General features: G+C 39.5%; 1 protein-coding gene across 2 annotated transcripts; it reads right to left on the reverse strand.

Moving 5' to 3' along the window:
* Positions 1-3,947: 3,947 nt before the first annotated feature.
* Positions 3,948-10,753, reverse strand: SPRY1 (sprouty RTK signaling antagonist 1). Of its 2 annotated transcripts, XM_052654714.1 has the most exons (5): positions 10,619-10,753; positions 9,636-9,865; positions 8,980-9,276; positions 7,967-8,253; positions 3,948-6,174 (listed from the first exon to the last, which is right to left on the reverse strand). In XM_052654714.1, exon 5 carries the CDS (start codon positions 6,117-6,119, stop codon positions 5,160-5,162), a length of 960 nt encoding a protein of 319 aa, XP_052510674.1. In that variant the 5' UTR covers positions 6,120-6,174; positions 7,967-8,253; positions 8,980-9,276; positions 9,636-9,865; positions 10,619-10,753; the 3' UTR covers positions 3,948-5,159. The 2 variants fall into 2 exon arrangements, with proteins under 2 accessions (XP_052510674.1, XP_052510675.1); XM_052654715.1 differs by lacking the exon at positions 7,967-8,253.
* Positions 10,754-20,203: the final 9,450 nt, after the last annotated feature.

Raw genomic sequence — 20,203 nt, forward strand, 5'->3', positions numbered from 1 at the left:
AAATTTATTCAGTTAGTTTGGTCTGATTCCTTTCTCAAGGCACTTACTTCTCTGCCTTGGACTACTATTAGTATTTGCTACTATTAGTCTATTATGCTTTCACAAATTTGTTAAATTTTGTAACTTACAAATTAACCTGAAATTTTGGTTTAAACTCGTCTTGTTCCCCCAACCAACCTCTCCTTTCTTCCAATCTGTTACCACAGGTACATATGTGGCATGCAGTTTTTTAATAAAGTTTATTTTAGTTTGGCAACTAGATCGTGACTTTAGGTAAGTAACTTCTGTGAACCTGGCTTTCGCATCTCTAAAGAAGATGCAATAGATGACCTCCAAGTTTCTATCATTAGAAGTATGATTCTATGATTATCTTATCAAAACAAGCTCTTGAAATACTTGCTAGTAAATGATAAGCTTTGGTACGCTTTCCCAAATTGCCCAGTTCAAAACAGTCTCTAGGTTTTACTGTTAGTTACTGGCATACCTAGTGTGATTCAGCTATCTGACTTTAACACCAATCTTTTTATCAGTACAAAACAGAATATGTAAACCTGCTTTTTAATCACTATAATTCTGATATAACTAGAATAATGCTAAGTGCCATCACATAAGTTCTTAAATCTAGATGCCAGGTTAATGTTACCTTTACAAACTGATCAAAATCAATCTGTTCTATTATTACCACATAAATCTGGCCAGAGGAAGCACACAATCTCAGTTTTCAAATGAAGTTTTTAACTTTAATAATAACATACGAAAAATAATCATGGCAATGAAGTCATTTGCTACTTATTCCTAATAGCTAAGTGTAAATAATATATGCAAAAAAACATTCCATTTACTAAATTATGGTCAAATATATTAGTTATGAAGGAAATACTTTCTGGTTAAAAGAAATGGTAAACGCTAATGTGCAACATAAAGGTGCCAGGCTTGCTGCTAAGAAATGAAGAAAACCCTGTATCTGGAGTCCTGGTACTATGCTAGCTATCATGAACATTTAAGCCAGGCCTTTGTTTCTCTATTCTCAACATGAAGACATCAAGCTAAAAAAGCAATTACAAAATTGCCTGATAAACTCACCCAAGAAGCTTTTTGAAATTAAGAATATCAAGCTCCTCCCCTGGAGATATCTTCTGATAGAGTAGGTCTGAACTATGACACACACTTCTGATTTTCAACTTTTAAACTAGTGACCTGTTTACTTTCATATATGATTGAGAAACATAAAGTATATTCTGACATCTATTTCTAGCTCTAGAATTCTTCTGCATATGGAATAATGCATGTGGTAAGGGTTCAATACATGCAGCAAAGTGGCTTGATAATAATCTGAGGGAATATTAGAAGAATCAAAAACTTGTCAGTTAAATTCATGGCCATCTTATCTAGTGAGGGAAATAATGTTTTTACAGTTCTCCAATTATCAACTGGCCAAAGGGGGATTTAAAGTTTTGTCAAGATATTTAAAAAATGATACCAAACTCTCTTGCTATGTGTGTGTGTGTATATATATATATATATATATATATATATATATATATATATATAGTGGGAGGTGGGGCAGAGTTTAAGATGAGAACTGTCTAGACATTCTTTGTTTCCATTTTTCAATGTTCAGAAATGAGATTGTGCCTTTTTGCTAAAGAGTTATACATAAAACTACCATGAAATACATCACTCAACAAAAAAAGGGAAGATTCAGGAAAAGGAGACAATTTCAAAAATTAAATCAATCTTCTGCAAATGAATCTTGAGTTTGATTTCAATATTAACTTTAGGGTAAAAACATTAGTTTTTAATTCATTTCCTTTAACTTTAAAAACCACTGTTTTTCTTTTTTTTTCTTTGTAATAACTGGAATGTTCCACAATTTGTGTTTTGAAAACTATATAATAATTATCACAGATTATAATTTAAAGATTCACCTCAAGCCTTCACAAAAAAGTATATCTACTTTTTCATAGTCCATACTTCTGCTGAGTTACATTTTATTAAACTGTTGACAGGAAACTACTCAATTACAGAAATCTTGTACTGGTTTTATTCACAATTATCCAAATGAAACTTCTTTGAATGAAAAGAACAACACTCAGAAAACATGCTGGAAAGGAACTACTTAAAAAATATTCATTCTGTCAAGCTTTGGCAGTTGAGGAAGAGGGACAAAATTGAGGAAAAGGGAAAGGTTACTCTATCTGTGTGGTATTTTTAACTTGGCAATATCAAATAAATGGCAGGGGTATTATAAGAAATGTCAGCTGTGCTAATGCTTTCAAAGCCTTAGCACTTTAAAATGATCATCAGTATTCAGTTCAAACACATTGGACTCATGAGCACTGATGAAGACACATCCTAATATTTTTTTCTTCTAGGTTTAAACCATCACAAAGGAGGAAGTTTTGAATCAAAGTGTTTATTCTTTGTATCTGACAAGCATGTTAGAAATCTGAACTCCTAACCTATTGCTATTTCCAAATATGAGCTTGACATTATGCCAGAGTGCATATAGAACCCTGGAAGCAGCAGACTGCCATCTTAATATTATAATTTTAACGTATTCCCCAGATAGTCAGAAGTTAAAACTCCACAACATACCTTATTCTCATAAAAGTTATAAATTTCTTTCAATAAAAGCCATAGCTTCTTAGTCTGGTTAGTTTAACTACAGACAGCTCTTACACCAATTCCTAATTATACGAAGGGTCTAAATAACAGAAAAAAGTTACACAGTATTTTGAAGGAGTCTATTCATGCTTCATTAAGGAGCCAAATCTCAATGAAATATTCAATATTCAGGGACCAGTGATATCACCACATAACTTGAATACAAGAGGAAACAAATTCACAGTTTAAAATACCATAGATTATGAAATTTTTAAAAATGTTCCTGCTTTCAGAGCATAGAGGAAATACTTGATTAAGCCAAATGTCACAATGCCAACTAACAGGTTTAGTGGCTTGGTGGAAATGCATTAAAAGTTTCTATCATTTATGTCTCATTTAATTAAAACAAAATCAAAGTCTATAAATACAAAGGATAAATAATCCAAAACTAGTAGTCAAATCATGTAAGAGACAACAACCAAACAAAAAAGCTGGATAAGAGTTTTGACAGCCTAAATCCTGGGTTCAAATTATGCCAACATCTTATTCTCAAATGCTGATTATTCAGGTTTGACACATCACTTAGGCATATGGAGGAGTTAGTGAAATCAAGTCTGAGGATTCACGTGAACAAAATTTTATCAGACCCAAAGATTCTAACTATGTCCTGACTTCAGCAGGCTAAAAACTAAAAACACGTACTTTTTTAATATAAAGTTTCACACCCTCACATTTCTAATTCCATGAGACATGACACAATGTTATTTGATCAGGGCACATTAAAGACTTATTAAAGGAATGAAAAGGATTGGAATGTTTTTAAAACTTCTCTTTGATAGTGTTAACTATCCCCTTGATGCACTCTTAAATTCTATAATGTTTTATTAAAATGACAGTGCCAGAGACTCCTAGTATGGCTACAGAACTAATTTTTTAAGCTTTGCTGATGAAAATTAATTTCAGACTAATCCAAGAGTTAAGATAAACATTATTTAAAACATACAGGTATGTCCCATTCCAAGAAATTGATATACACAAAACCCCTTGCTTACAAAATAGCCAAAGGAGGGATGGAATTGTTAATATTAATCACAGAAAAACTTTTTTCACTTTGTAAAGTGATTCACTTGGGCATTTGTTGAAACAGAATTTGGAATATAAAATCTTGATTAATGAATTTTCCAGGAAACATCTAGTTCAAGATTTGAGCTCACCTACATCTAGATTTGGTATATTAAGGGAAAGAAAGAAAATGGGTATGCATGAAGAGTCAAAGCAAATGACAAAAATCACAACAGTACACGCTAATAAATGAAGAAATCAAGAGACAGTTTCATTAATTAATATATTTTCTGCATTATAGTTAACATACGTACTTTCTTCGTGTCACCTTATTTTCCGTTACGTATTGATATTTTGTTATATTCAGACATGAGTACATTTCAACAGTCTTTTGCAATAAATATCATAAAATAATAGAGATTCGCATAATAAATATTCTTTACAATAAAAAAGTTTAACAGACTTTTGTCTTAAAAATAGTCAGAATTCAACTTTGTGATTTATACATAAAATATACAAAAAGCACCACAATTTGTGGTTAAGGCAATGAAACAGAAAAGATTAGAACTACCCAGCTGTTAACTAACCAAGTGGCCAAAAACCATTAAGGAGCCAAGATCACTTCAGGCAGCATAGTTCTGTGACATCTATAGATTGATCAGATATAAATATCAACTTCAGTTATCCAAGTGCCCTCAATGACAAGAGTAATTTGGTGAAAAGCAAGGAGTATGGAAGGGAGGGAGTCGAGTCCTTCACAAATATGAAAGCTTGAATAAGGATGAGTAAGACACAACCAATATATCTCCAATGTGAAGACTTACATTGTAAAGCAGACCTAAAATTACACAGAAAAACAAAACAAAACAAAACAGAAAACCCTGGCATCTCTAAAAAGGATAAAGCCAAAACTGAGGGGATAGAAAGTTGAGGATCAAGAAGGAGAGGGCAGTGGTTAAAGGAGAATTTTAACGTTGTAACAAAAACAGATCTCCCATGCTACTTAAGTGTCTAATGCTATGAAGATAGCCCTAATTGGAGACAGATTTAATATATAGCTTATTTAAGCAATTAAATGGCTGCTTCTTTAAACACCAATTTCCCTGTTCCCAGAGTACCCAATCAAAAACAGCTCTAAATCACTGTAGCCTGGGTGTACATGTGTGGATATGTTCACGTGTACAACTTTGGAAAGTTGCTTGCAGAACAAAAAGGCTACACAAAAGCCCACTGGCTCTCAATACCCTCTCGAGTGGATGGCAGAGGCTCTTGTCATAACGGGGAGCCAGATGCATTTCACAGTCCACTCTTACTGAAGATCATCCATTAGAGAAGAGTACAATCCATGAGTCAAACCTTGGAAAGAAGGGGAGAAAGGTGGGACAGGGGAAAACTGCAAAGAAAATAAAACCAGTATCTGACAGCATCTTTTTTAACAGCCACAGCTTGAAAGCAAGAGAAGTTCAGGAGGTCCAACCCACCTCCAAAAATCATGATGGTTTACCCAGTCCCCGGGAGGGGCAGCTCTCCAGCTTACAATAGACAGTGTTGGAGTTCTTACATCTGCATCCTGGGCGATGGATCCAGTCATAACACCCCCTGCACAGCTTCAGGCATCCCTTGGCTGGAGGATAACAAAGTAAGCAAGGTAAAAACAGAGACATGGCTCCCATACACAGGTACCTAGAGCAGCACTGTGACTGTGAACAGGAGCAAGGATTATCCGAGTAGGAATCCCCTTCATCGTCATTGGAGCAGTGGTAGAAGATGCCCTTGACCAAGCACATGCAGGTTCCGTACTCCACCATGCTCTCAGCGGAGCAAAGGCACTGCCGGTTACAGGCCAAGCAGGATGGCAGGGTTCTGGGAGCTGTGCATTCCCCACACTTGCACTTCCCACACTGTTCACAAATGAACTTGTGCTGCGTCAGGTCCTCTTTCAAGGAGCCCTTTAAGTCATCCACAATCAGTTGCTTGGGCTGGGTCCGGATTGCCCTTTCAGACCTGTGACCAGGGATGGGTCTGGTTGGCGGGGACCTTCCTAACAGCCCCTGCTCAGAAGAGGCACTGCTGTTGCTCCCAGAACTGGCTGCGCTTCCAGTGCTGGTTGATCTGCTCAGTATGGGGCCTCTGGCGTTATTTGAGAGTCCTGCATGTCCCAGGTGGCTGGTAGGTCTATGCTCATAGTTATTATTCACATTAATCGGTATGATTTCGTGAGTCCTCTCATGCTTTTCTTGTCTTGGTGCGGTTCGAGGAGCCGGTCTTTTCACCACAGATGGCCCTTCTGTGTATTCATTGCTGCCTCTGATGGCCTTGATCTGGTCTAAGGACAAAATAGCAGCAGGCTGAATCTCCCTCTCATAGTCTAGCCTCTGACGGTTATCCAATGCAGGCTGCTGGATCACAACTAATGAACTGCCACTGCCATGCTGATTTTGGGGATCCATGTGTAGTGATCTTGATTTCTGGCAATCAGTGGAAACCTGGCATGCATCTGAAATCCTAAAAGGAAATCAAAGATGAAAAAAAAAAACAAACAGAGAAAATAAATGACTAGAAGTATTTGGGGGGGTAGGGGGGAAGAGGTGAGAAATCCTGTCAAGTCACAAATTGCCTAAACCACCTGGTAATGATCTCCCTCATCAGCGGATTACAATGATGCTGGGGTCCTGGACAGAGTCCAATTCCGAGAGAGGCTTAGGACCACATCACAGAAGAAGAATGTAAGCAAGAGACCCCATGCCATAAGAACTGGAAGTTTTTTCAACTTTTAAAAAGCAGAATCAAGAAGTAATGTCTTCCTGTTTGTGAATCTAACAAAATGGAGTATGCCCTTGTGGGGAACACTGAGTATAAGCACTAATAAACTGCTCTCATCTAAAGAAGCTCTGTATCAGTTCATGGGTACTTTCCATAAAAGAAAACATCCATTAAAAAACAACAACAACAACAAACTAAGAATGGCTACGGTGCTGTTGTCTTTAATTATGTTTGCTGTTATAAGCATTCGATTAGTGTTCAGGAAATTAGTCAAGGTATACTTCACACATTAAAAAAAAAAAAGACACTCCAAACTGAAATGGAATCTCAAATTAAGAGGTCATCTTCAGTAGAAACTAGAATTTTAAACCTAGTTCACTATTAGTCTACAAGATATAAAAGTGAATGCAGACGAACACAGCAGTTCTTGGTGTTTTATAGCCTCTAAAGCACACACACAAAACTCAATGTACAGTTCTGTGAATGTTAAGACCATTCACATTTGAAGTTTTTTTTTTTAAGTTTAAATAAGGATCACTGACATAACAAGATAACTTTCACATACAAAGTGTCTGGCCTTTAAAGTAGTATGGGGAAATCCTGGCCATTTTAATTATCTGTATTTCCTCTAATTTAAAAATCTGTATTTACATGCCAGATCTTGATTTTCAAAAGCACTGCCAACTCTGAATCAATGTGCTTCTTGTAATAAAGTATAGCAACATCCAGGTAAAAATCTGTTTCAATACCAATGATAAATTACTTCTAATTTATAATGCATTCTTCATAAAACCATCTATTAAACATAAAAACGTTTTTGTTCTCATAAACGGTAAACCACAATATTTTTCACACAAATTCCTCCCACAATCTACAGATTTGATCCAGTTCAAGAATGCAAAGGAAAAAAATGCCTGTTCTCCACTACCATGAGCCAAATCTCATCAGCTTCAGGAATAAGGCAGAAAGAAGTCCATTTCATCTATTAACTTCACTGAACGGCCCTGGACTGTCTTACACGTTAACTTCTTGGCGTCCCCCCCCGCCCCCCCCGCCCCCCGCTCATTCTCCCAACTCGGAGACTCAAGTTTCTACCTTCTCTGTACCCGAGGAGAAACACGTTCACAACCTGCTGGGTTTAGTCCTGGAGTCCTTAAGGACTGTTAAAAAGATTCCATCGTTACTCTGCAGTATCATTCCTCCTCGCAAAGCACTTTTCTAACCCAGTGCTTCTAAAGCAGAGTATTTAAAAGTACTAATTCAGACTCCACACGAAAGGAAAAAACGTGGATCTGAAGAGAGTAGAAAAAGCACAAGGCACGACTTTAAGTCTTAAATGCTAGCTGTAACAAAGTTCCTGCTGGCCGGTAAGGGAGGCCACCAGATAAAAAGTAAAAGCAGAATGTCAGCCACCTCGGATCTGAAGCAAAGCCCCTTTTCCAGCAGTGACAGCCCTGGATCTAGCCCCAAACACGCTCACACGCTCTCGGCAGACTCTTCTCCCCCAAGAAAGCCCCGAATCGAAGTCGAATACCTTTTCGGACAATCCCATCACATTCTAAGGATCACCGTGGATTTCCAAAGCCTGTTGGCGTATGCCACCAAGGATGCTTACAAATCAGGAAAAGCCTTCGGAGTGAATGCAGGCGCCAAAAAGCAAGCCCAAGGCAGGGAGGGTTATAAATAAAAATCTGTCTACACTTTAAAGGAGAAGCCGGATTCCTAAAGAGCCGGGGCGCAGCGAGCCGGGGGCCCGGGCGGCGGAGCGGTGTCGCCACATCGCCGGTTCCCGCGGTGGAGCTGCGCCCTCTGCAATCCGCGCTGAGACGAGCGGGGAATAAATAGTTGACGGAGAGGAAGGAAAAGGAAAAAGTTATGAATGAAAACAAGTATTCTCTCTCGCTCCCCCTCTCTCTCCTCTCTCTCTCTCTCGGGCAGGAGGAGGGGAGGAGGCTGAGGTTACCATTACCTCAGGAGGGCGGACTTGCCCACTTTTAAAGTGGCAGTGCCCTCTCCCGCCCCTCGCCGCGCCGCCGCGCTCACAACAAGAATAAAGTGGCAGCTCGCGCGGGCGCACACCGACTCGGCCCAGGGGCTCCCCAGCGAACCCGGGGTCCGCCCTGGCACTGGCGCGCGAACACGCCTTTCGGGAGGCCCCCGGCCGAGGGATCCTCGGATCCCGAAAGCCCGCCGCGGGCACCCGCCGAGCAGCTCCGCGGTCCTCCTCGGACCCTCCTCCCCGCTCCAAGCCTGCCCGAATGCACCGTTCGCGTGGAGGGGTTTCCCCGAGAGGACACCCCGGGTCCCCGCGCCGCCGCTGCAGGCGACTGAGGACTGGGGACCCCGCTTCGCCGTCCCGCGCGGAGGCGAAAGGTCGCTCTCCGGCTCACCCAGCTTTGAGCGCCCCGCGGGCCGGCCGGGCCGCGAGAGGGGGGGGCCCCACTCTCCCTTCCCCTCGCGCGGTCCGGGCCCCCAAGCCGCTCCCCAGGGCCCGCACCTGCCGCCCGGCCCGCCCCCGCAGCCCGAGGGCGGCCGCCCCAAACTCACCTAGGCCGAAGCGGGGGCGGGCGGCCAAGCAGTGCAACCCGGCCTGGGTCCCGGTGCGGGCGACTGCGTGCACTCGCCGCATCAACCGCGGCGGGGAGGATGGGGAGGCATGGCCCGAGCTGCGGCCGGGCGGCCCGCGGCCTCTGCCCCTGGGCAGGAGCGCTCCCCGCGGCCCCCTTCCGGCTGCGGGGGACAATCTTCTGGAGACGCGGCGCGGCCAGGCGCAGACCTCTCACAGCTCGCGTGCGCCGCGCAGCTCAGTAACATCCACCTCCGGGGCTCTTCTCGTGTAGCCCCCTTCCAAGAACCAGGAAAAAAAAAAAAAAGAAATCCCTTCAGGAGGGCTCTCCCGGTCTATACGGAAGGCGAGCTGGGGAGCGGCGGGGAGAGGAGTGCGTGACTGGCCGGCCGACCCGCCGCTGTGCTCGGACCAGAGTTTTCCTCGGGGTCCAGTCGCTCCTCGCGGGAAAGGCGGGAGTGGCGGCCTCCTGACGCGTGGAAATCCACGTCACGGACGTTTGAGGCTCCGCGGCGCCCGGGACGGGGCTCGAACCGGCGTCCACGGACGAGTCACGGAGCCGCGCAGGGAGTACACGCCTGAGAGGCCCGACCGCCGCTCCCCGTGGGTGGGGGTGGGTGGGATTTTGTTTTTTTACCCGCTTTTAAGGGGGCGGTGGTGAAGGGAGCGAGGTTTGGGGTTCTCCTCCGGGGAGAAGGCGGGGCGTCGTCCCTCTGCTCCCGCGCAGGTCCAGGCACTTTCTCGATCCCGCACGGCGGGCAAGTGGGGGCACGGCGTCCCTGGGAACTCCGGTCCTGGCAGTCAGCCTCTCCCGGCAGCGATCACTCCCAGTCCTCCGACCCTCCTGTTCCGCGGCCGAAACGCCTGCTACAAACGATTAGAGATAAGAACACGTTAATTTCCCTTTCTTTCCAGGCACTTGGACTCGCCGCGCGCTCCGCCGCCCGGGCGAAGAGTGGAGCGGAGAGGGCCGCTCGGCAGCTCGCCCGCCGCCCGCACCCGCTGCCATGTGCTGGCTGTTGCTGCTCCCTGTGATTGACAGGCGGGCGCACAGTCGGCGTGTCAGCAGCGAACCAAAGTAACATGCAGTCTTGCACGTTTTTGCCGAAGTGCTTTTGCCCCTTGGAATGCCTAAGAGTTCAAACAACGTTCAAGCGACGCTTCTGCGCATTGGAAATCAATACACAGAGACGGGAAATTCAGGTTTTAAACAATTGCTTCTGGGGATTCGGTCGCCAACAATGCCTAAACAAACATGCATTTGGTCCACACACCGAATGCCAGTCCCTCCTTGGCAAAGAAAAAAAGAAAAAAAAGAAAAACCACCCAGTTTTTCTTTCACACATCCGACTGTTTCAGACTTGAAACTTGTTACTGCTCGGCTGGGGGGGTTGTGGGGGTGGGGAGGAAAAGGACCTTGCTTTTTCTTTTAGTGGTAGCATTTACTTTAAGAGCATTCGTTTTAGCAGTGGGAATGCTACTGGTAATTTGAAATGCAACCAGTAATCTTAGATCTAAAGCGAGTTCAAAGAAATAATCAGTTCCTTGCAAAAGCCAACATTTCTCACCTGATCTTTCCTTAACATGTCTACGGAAGGAAAGGAAGGAAACAGTTCTTACCTAAAGCAAAGATTGGAAATTGCTTTTCAGGCACATTTACAGCAACTGTAGCTGTTCCTTTTCCAGGGCTGGGAGTTGTGTCTGCGGCTATCACTCTGCAAACCACTGCGTGCCTTACAGAGCAGTCCCACTCCGGCTCCGCAGAATTTCAGCTCTTAGCCTCCACCTCCACCTCCACTCCAGGACACGCCTCCAGTGATATCATGTGTCAATCATACGGGCTGCCTGAAAACCTGGAGCAGGATTTCCCCAACAGTCGTTTCCTCTTTCCTTTATGAGTACCCACTTGGATATATCGCCCTGTACAGTCCCCTAACAAACATCCTCTGAAAATGTGGATTGCCTCAAAAAATCCTTCAAATGCCTTTCGTCATAAAAGAATACCTTTAAATTTAGTTAGCAGTCTTCAGTTATCAAATCTCAGCAAAAAGATTGGTGAACTCTACCCTTAAAAGTGGACTTAGAAAACAACTTTGAAGAAGAAAAGATTAAAAAGTTGTATATCAAGCCCTCACTACTGATCAGTTAGTGAGATAATGTATATTGATATAAAAAAGATGATGATATGCCATTACAGACCCAATTTAAAGCAAAGTTCAGAATATGTGAAATCTAAAACGTGGCACGCTTTACTGCAAATGTATGTAATATGTGATAAAGGTATGATTTCCTGCTGTAGATTTTATAATAATTGCTCTCTTGATTTGTGATGTAATTTCCCCAAAATAAAAATTGTAAAAATCCCAGACTCCTTCAATTTTGTAAGATATTTATATAATTTTGAAAAATAAGTTTATGTTTAAAAATCAGCTGAATAGAAATCAATTAAAATAGAAATAATTTCCTAAGAGGTTTTATAATTCTTAAGCATATATGATGTGTCACTGAAGAAAAAAAAAGAGCATTTTAATCAGTAGGAAAAATGCTTTTTGTTTCCTTACAGACTATTGGATTTTAGACATTTATTATCAAAATCATGTACTTCATGCTGCTGTGAGGGTAATAATATGTGAAATTTGAGTTTCCACAGAGATTCTTAAAAGATATCTAAAACCCAGAAAAATATAGTAAGTGGAAAGGGAAATATTTTTTCCAGGTCCTACATATAAGAAGTAGCTTAAAGTCTTTGACGAAATAAAGCAAACAAAACTTCAGTAAAAAATCATATAAATTTGAGTATGGACATTTCAGTGATTTTTTAATATTCTTCTTTACAATAGTAATTCTTTTGAAACTTTTTTTCTCTATTCGAGATTTTCTAATATTTGAGTTCTTTAAAATAATAAAAGTTCTATTTGGAATGACCTTTCGGACCCTAGGGCACTGCTAAAACCATCAACAAAAAAGCATCACTAGAAAATAACAGAACAAGAATTAAACCAAGAAGCTACCTATTCACTCTTAATAATATAAACTGTAATAAAATAGGCTGTTTCAAAGACTAAAGTCAAATTATTGTACATATTTTATATTTTCATATATCTCATAATATTTGGAGAAGTAATAAACTTTAACTAGTGGATAAGTTTCTTGGACAATTTGAATGGGTTTGAAAGAGTCAAATCAGAAATACAATATTCCATGATGGTATCTTATTTGGTTTTTCAAAATTGTCTTCTCTGCTATCACCACAATTTGGGGACAAGAGGTCAGTTCACCAGTATGATAAAACCAGGAGAGGGAGCACTGAACATTTTATTTCCATAAATCCTACAACAATATATTTGAAAATTTTTGTTACAAATAACCTTCAAACTATTTCAACCAAGGTATATTATTAAATTACAATTTTTGTGAAATTAAGTATTTTTAAATTATAATAAATAAAATCCATAAAATGTTATCTATAACATCATCATCATGGATCATGTTCTATTGAGAAATCAAATAGTATGAACAATGACCCTCTATATCATTTAGCACTGAAATGCATCAATATATTTTCCTCTAAATATTATAGTATAAATAAATATATGTATAACCTTGCCACCCTGGAGCTAGAATAGGTGTCCCCTACCTCCAGGATCTAATGCCTGATGATCTGAGGTAGAGCTGATGTAATAATAACACATATAAAGTGCACAGAAAATGTAATGCTCTTGAATCATGCTGAAACCATTCCTTCCCCTCTTCGGTCCATAAAAAAACTTGCTTCCATGAAATCAGTCCCTGATGCTGAAAAGGTGGGGGCTGCTGATCTAGAAGACATTTAATAAAACCTGCCCCCTTTTCTGATTGCCTACAACTCTTAAGTCTGTTGAAATTCTAAAATTTTTGCTTAAAATAGACATTGCTATTTATTTGGAAAGTTTAATACAGTGTACCATGGCTAGAAATAGACAGCTAGTATACGAAGTCTTCCTGAAAAGGAAAAACAATGTAAATATCCATGAGAAATTGTACCATAATTTTCAGTTTACTATATTAAGATCTAAAAGAATAAGGCAGAATGGAAAGTGAATTCATTTATTCTTCATTTTCACGTGAAAACAAGATTCGCTATTTCTTCTACTGATTTGACTTTTGAAAAAACAACAAAGTAAAATGAAAAAAAAAATGTCTGGTAACTCTTGGCAACTACTAGTGCTTTAAAAAAGAAGAAAAAAGTGTAGTACTAAGGCTTAACTTATTCATTTATCTACTTTATTTGCCAAAATAGCAGAACCATAACGTGTTCCAAGCTCTTGAAAAATAATACCTTATTAATCTTTCCAATGTTTCTGTGAACTCATGATAATAAATATAATGTTTGATTTTACTGAGAAACAAACAAAATAATAACAGATACTGGTGAGTTACCCCATAAGTGTCTAATAAATTAATGAAGAAACAAGAATGGAAACTCTTTACTTTCCTTTTAGGGCAATAGTCACTATATTACTATACTTCCCAAGAAAAGCTGGCAAGGATAAGCCATTTTATTTTCAGTTTCCTTTCATAAACAATCTTTGTAGTTGACAGAAATAGACCAACCTATTCTGTAAATTTTCCATACACATTCTTTTCATTTTCATAAGTATAATTCTCATCCTTCTGCCCTATTTGAAATACTAATGTTCTGTATTGGTTTCAAATTCTATAAGTGGGCATAGCAAGCAGTACATTGAATAAATTACACTGAATGATTTGTAGAGTTTCTGTCAGCTCTATAATTCTACAGCTAACCGTTTGTGTATTTTGTCACAAGTGATTCTATTTTTCTACAAGTTGTAAAAAAAAGAAATGAATGCACATGGCAGGGCTTTGAATTGGTGCCCTTCATTACTGAAGTGTCATATTCCTTCACAGAGAATCAAAGCGACAGGAGTTCAGACAAACTGCATCACTACTACATATCAAAGATTTTGCTAATTAAATCCACATGGTAAGACGTCTAAGGAAACATCTTTGCCCTATTACAAAACAAGTCTTCATTTCTTATCTACCCAGTTGAAGAATAAATCCTGTCTTGTTTCCTCTTCCGTATTATTAAATGCTCCCTTCTGAGCCTTGACTTGCTCTTCATTTTCACAAGAAAACAAGATTAGTCATCTCTTCTGCTGATTGGATTCCTGAATCTAGGAGTAGAATGGCTATTATAATGATCATGTGGTATTCTCTTTGATTCTGTTTAACAAAAGTTATTAATCTCTCATTTCCACAACTATCTATTGCTCACTTCATCTTCAGAGACAAGTACACAAGAACCTAGGTTAATTTAAACCTTGAACTGCCCCCAACGATAGAACAGGAAGAAAACAAAGTCATGTTTTCATTAAAATGGAAACTACTTAAAACATCTCCTGGGGCTTGCCTGCTTTAATCTTTATTTCCTATTGAAATAACCTATGCCAAAGGCTATAGTTTATCCTTTGTTTGGGAAAATAAAAGTAGAATATTTATTTGATCAAATGACTCTAGGCATGCCTTCTATAAGAATGTTTAATATTAAAAAAGAAAACACAAAAACTTGCAAGAGGTTTTTTTTTTTTTAAGAATTTACACTTTCTTTGATTTTCAGCTCTCGGAATATTTCAATTGAATTTATAACAACTTCTCACATGATGTATCTCATTTGATAGCATATACAAATTGAAAAATCTGAGTTTTGATTCTTATCATTCTTCTATATCATGATCTATCATATTTGTCCATAATGTCTCCATGTCCAGTATTACAAGAATGAAAATGGAATGGAGTCAAGAGTACCTGATACAGGGTGTGATGATATGAAGTTCAAGTCCCAGCTTTGCCACTTCTAGCTTGCTGACCTTCACTCAGTTTCTCTCAGCCTGCTTACTGATCAATAACCTGAAGTTAATACTTTACCTTCCCAAATTGTAACCGTACTGTGGACTCAGTGTATATGCAGTGCTTTGTTAGTTACGAAGTCTTGTATAAGTTCTTGTCATATAGTGTCTTATTGCCTTAAACACACTGTATGATGAAGAAATGTTTCTTTCCCTGAAACACAGGTGCTTCATCCCTACATGATGAATTTATTTGTCTTATAATTGCTTCAAGTTAATTCAGTTTTACTTTTGTTTTTCTAAGGCTGAACTCAGGTTTAAATAATTGTATTGCTCTGTGTCTGTGTGTGTGTATGTGTGAAGTGGGATTCTGGAGCAGCTATCTGCTAATAACTTCAGATTAAGGGACTTAACAAGCCCTGATCACCTTAACATTTCTCTAGAATTTTTAATTGTTTACATTTTGCTTCTCATTAAGATAAATGTCATTGCAAATATTAAAAATTCCTTCTATAAAATTTATAAACTCTGCAATAATTGAGTAAATTTTAAACATACTTATATTTTAAAGTAATTGAATAACATTTAAAGAGTTGAAAATAAGGAAAGTAAAAAGCAAGTTGATACTTCTATATTTTTTCAAAAAGTAAGTTTACAGATGCTTCTTTTTCATAATCTCTTAGAATGTTAATTTTGATAAATATAGCAGATTTGATAGCAGATATAGTTCCTGTCAATTTCCAAAGTACTATTTTAATGTTTTATATTATTTTTTCAAATTGATAGCAGAGATATTTCATAGAGCCAAAGCATTTAAACTAAACAAACAAGAATCCTGGGAAGCACCACCTATTATTGAAAAGAAGTCATTTCAAATTTCAACTAAAACTTGAAAAGAACGGTTGAGTCTTGGTTTGGGGTATTCACATTGGTCTGTGTTTTATATTTTTCCCCTTATGTTACAATATTGCCATATGAATTAGGATGTTAGTTTTCAATTAAAGTGCAAAATATGCTTTATATACACTGGACACTTTTTAAAGAATCCAAAAGTCATTAAAAAACCGTGTCTATCTGAAGTTATAATATCAGTGGTGAAGATAATAAAGTGATATTGATTTTTAACCAGCACTTTAGAGTTAATAGATCCAAAAGGATGTTTTCCTACTAAAAGTATTTACTTCAAAAAGCTGTACACTTATACCAATGGTGCCACAATTGAATAGATCTTTCTTTAAAATCCCTGATTATAAACATCATCTGGGCCTAAACATCACATTTGTTTGAATAATCTCAATCTTTTTTACCAATATTGTATATGGGTTAGTGTATATATCATAAATAATATCACTATTAGAAAAATATTTCCCTTTTGAAGATGGATTTGGATTTTAATAACCCATAAGTTAATAGGAGCCATTTGTATTAAGAAGAGTGCTCAAGCTGAGTAAAAGTCTAGGAAGAAATATGAGGTGTCAACATAAAAATAACAAAACTGTTCAAAATTATTAAAAGATCAAAACTGTTAAAAGGCTGCTGTGGGGAGAATTAACAGTGAAAAGAAATAATTTTTTATGTTGACACACAGTATAAAGTACATGGTGCTATAAAATATAGTCTTAATTATAATAGGTAAAAGAAGAACTTCGTTCTAGAATAAATAGAAGTCATAAGAGAGAAAAAGAAAAAGACAATGTACCCTTAGGACATGGCACGAGGAAACACCCGAGGGTGGAAATAGGCGACTGGTGCATCTCATTCACAGTTGATTTATGGGACTGGCACAACTGGGAAGAGAGATTTCTTTTATAAAATCACAATGATCAAAATTGGATAAGTAAGGTAACAACAAATTACAGAGGGACTTTAATGCCATGATGAGGATTGGAGCTTGATCCTAAGGAAAATGAAGTTTTGGAGGGAAGGCATTACCTGATGAAAGAATCTGTTCCTAGAAGAGTCATCTGATCATGTGGATTGCAACAAGAAAAAGCTGGCACCAGAGGACTGCTTAGAGTTGCGTATGGTAATCCAAGTGGGTAGCAGGGAGATTGTGGGTCAGGTGGCTGAGGAGAAAGAGGAACGGGGTCATATGTAACATATATTCATATATATATATATGAATATATTTAAGAACATATATAACATATGTATTCATTGTATGCCTACTCATTAAATATCAGAAAAATGGACTGAAGTTATGCCTACAAAGCTTTAACAAAACCTTGAAGAATGGCAAAAATTCCTGATTTGATCAATCATACCAGGTGGTGCTAGTGGTAAAGAACCCACCTACCAACGCAGGAGATGTAAGAGACTCAGATTCGATCCCTGGGTGGGGAAGATCCCCTGGAGGAGGGCATGGCAACCCACTCCAGTATTTTTGCCTGGAGAATCCCAGGGACCAAGGAGTCTGGCGGGCTACAGTCCGAAGAGTTGGATGCAAAGAGTTGGACACGACTGAAGCAACTCAGCACAAGGACACACACTTTGGAAATAAGTCAGTCGCATAAGGAGAGCTGAATACTTTAAGTGTACTGGATTTGCCCAATGTCATGGACTTTCAGAATGAAAGAAGGAATCCATAGTTCATCAGGAAAGTTAGAGAGGTATTACTCATTTCTTCCATTCTCTTCTGTTCAATTTTGCAAGAAATGGGAGGAAAAGAGAAAAATGTTTTCATGGAGAAAATGTGTTCATAAGGCATCATTAACAGTTATGGCTAAATCTGGCCAATCCAAGGCTGTTGTATCATAGAGATATCAAGCAGTGTGTGTTCTCCATGATTGAGTTAATTAATTAGGTCCTAGAAATAACTGAAAAAATTTCTAAGTCAGAAGAGTATGTAGATACTAGTAAAACCTGATCCATGAAAGATGTCAGGTACCAGATTTACAGAAAACTGAGATCAAACATTTATAATAGCAAGTAAGTTCGAGATGCTATTGTGATTTTAAAACCTTTTTTAAAAAACTGTACAATCCATTATCAAACTGTATGTCATAAGTGAGTCATGGGCTTGCGTCTCTTGCAACATCATTTTGGTTTATACATTTATTCAGCAAACATGTATTAGTACTGTGCTAAGTCCTGAGGATACAAAGATGACAACAAATTCCTGGGGAAGCCCTGGCAGCCGTGTTCTCTACCACGTGACTCGTCTACAGGCAGTTGGATTAGGGGTTGACTCAGGACATAAACACAGCAGAGACCTAAAAGATGTGCCAGGTGAGGGAGAAGAAAGATAGGTTAGAGAAAAGAATGAGCAAGGCTGGTTATTATGGCGAGAATGAGGCAGTTATTTCGTGAACCTGAGCTACAAAGTCATGAAGAAAAACACAACGAAGGACCATGAGTGAATAAAAATAATGAGCGAACAAATACTATCAGGTAATAATAACCAAAATCACATTTCATCAAGTCTAAGATGTCATTGCCTATATGATACACTTTTATGAACTGTTATGAAAGACAAATGTTATTTAACATATGACAATAATTTTCTTATCACTTAGAGTTACACTATTGAAAAGGTTTTGAATGATAGTTTATACACAGCTTTTATCATATTTCATTCTTATGCACACATGGAAAAGAAACTAGAAGCAAAATGAATTGATTAGGGTTCCTAAAACTTCCTCACAGAGTCAAATGCTTCTGAATCACTTTCTGACTCTGTCCTCATGCTAGTGTTTCCCATACAACATAATTTGCTGACCATCAAGGGCCCTGGGCAACAGTTCTTAAAAGAATGCTCCACCGTGGTTTTCAGGATTTCTTCCAAGCCATTAACACGTTACTTTGCAAGTTTCGATGCTGGAGCATTTTTTATCTTATCAATGAATGCCAATAGAAAGTTTTTCAGCGGACAGGCAGGACTCATAGTTTTGCCTCAAATGGTTCATAAACAGTTCCCCAAGTCAGGCACGGTGAGGTGACAGCTGTCCAGCCAGGAATAACAATCACATTTGCACACGAGCAGACAATAACTACCTCATGACTTGACTCCTGACTGGCGAGCAGTAATTGTGAGATGCAGCCTGATTTCAGAGGCATCAAAATGTGGGTGAAAATGTGCATCTTGAATTGATGAATTACAGTGGAGAGCAGTTCATCCTTAAAATAATGATCTTGTGCTCTCCTTGTACAAATGATGCATAAAGAAGTTCAGTGATTTGTCTAAGATTACCTGGTTGGCAAGTGGTAAAACAAGGAAGTGGACCCAGGATGGTTGGATGGCATCACTGACTCAATGGACATGAGTTTGAGCAAGCTCTGGGAGTTGGTGATGGACAGGCAGCCTGGCATGCTGCAGTCCATGGGGTTGCAAAGAATCAGACACGACTGAGAGACTGAACTGAACATGAATCAAAGGTGAGGAAGTTGGTGGTTAGAACAGCAGACTGGAAAGGATAGCCTAATTGCCATAGTAATGGGACACTTCACTGAAGATCTGCCACCAGAATACTACTGATGTCCCCAAAGCTCCTTGGTTTTTAGGTTGCCTAGGGTTTCCCAAGTGGTGCTAGTGGTAAAACAAAACAAAACAAAACCGCCTGCCAATGCAGGAGATGTAAGAGACGCAGGTTCGATCCCTGTGTCTGAAAGATCCCCTGGAGGAGAGCACCGCAACCCACTCCAGTATTCTTGCCTAGAGAATCCCATTGACAGAGGAGTCTGGTGTGCAGCAGTCCATACAGTGTTGCAAAGAGTCAGACACGACTGAGGTAATGTAGCATAGCATAGCATAGCCACACTCAGCATTTCCATAAAGATTCTTAGCTCTCTTTCGAGCATCTTGGCTTGGGGTGGTCTGACTCTGTCTCTGCCCCTTACAATTAGTGATCTTAATAACTGTAAGCATGGAAATCTGGCTGTGAGAACAGAAAAGGGCACACTGAGCTTAGATTTGTTGGGTGGCAGACAAAATTGGGGTGGTGGGAAAGCAGACAGAGGGATGAGATTCTAGAAGGGCTAAATATGTGTGCCAAGGTACAAAGGGCAGAATAATCATGGTACATTTGGGGAATAGCTTAAGGTATTCAAAGTTGCTAAAGCAGAAAGTAAGGAAGTGGAAGAAATAAAGATAGGGTGGGAAGGCAGGGATCAGAACACAGAAAGAAACTGTATACTACCCTGTAGAAAAGTGGTTCTTCAATTTGAAGTGATCTATTTTTTTCCCCAAAAAAATGCTGTAGTGTGTACAATGTTAGTCACTCAAGTCGTATCTGACTCTCTGTGACCCCACAGATGGCAGCCAGCCAGGCTCCTCTGTCCAGGCAAGAAGACTGGAGCGGGTTGCCATATCTTTCTTCAGGGGATCTTCCCAACTGAGGGAAGATCAAACCCAGGTCTC

The sequence above is a fragment of the Budorcas taxicolor genome, chromosome 17, assembly GCF_023091745.1.
Source record: "Budorcas taxicolor isolate Tak-1 chromosome 17, Takin1.1, whole genome shotgun sequence".
In the NCBI taxonomy this organism is placed as follows: domain Eukaryota; kingdom Metazoa; phylum Chordata; class Mammalia; order Artiodactyla; family Bovidae; genus Budorcas; species Budorcas taxicolor.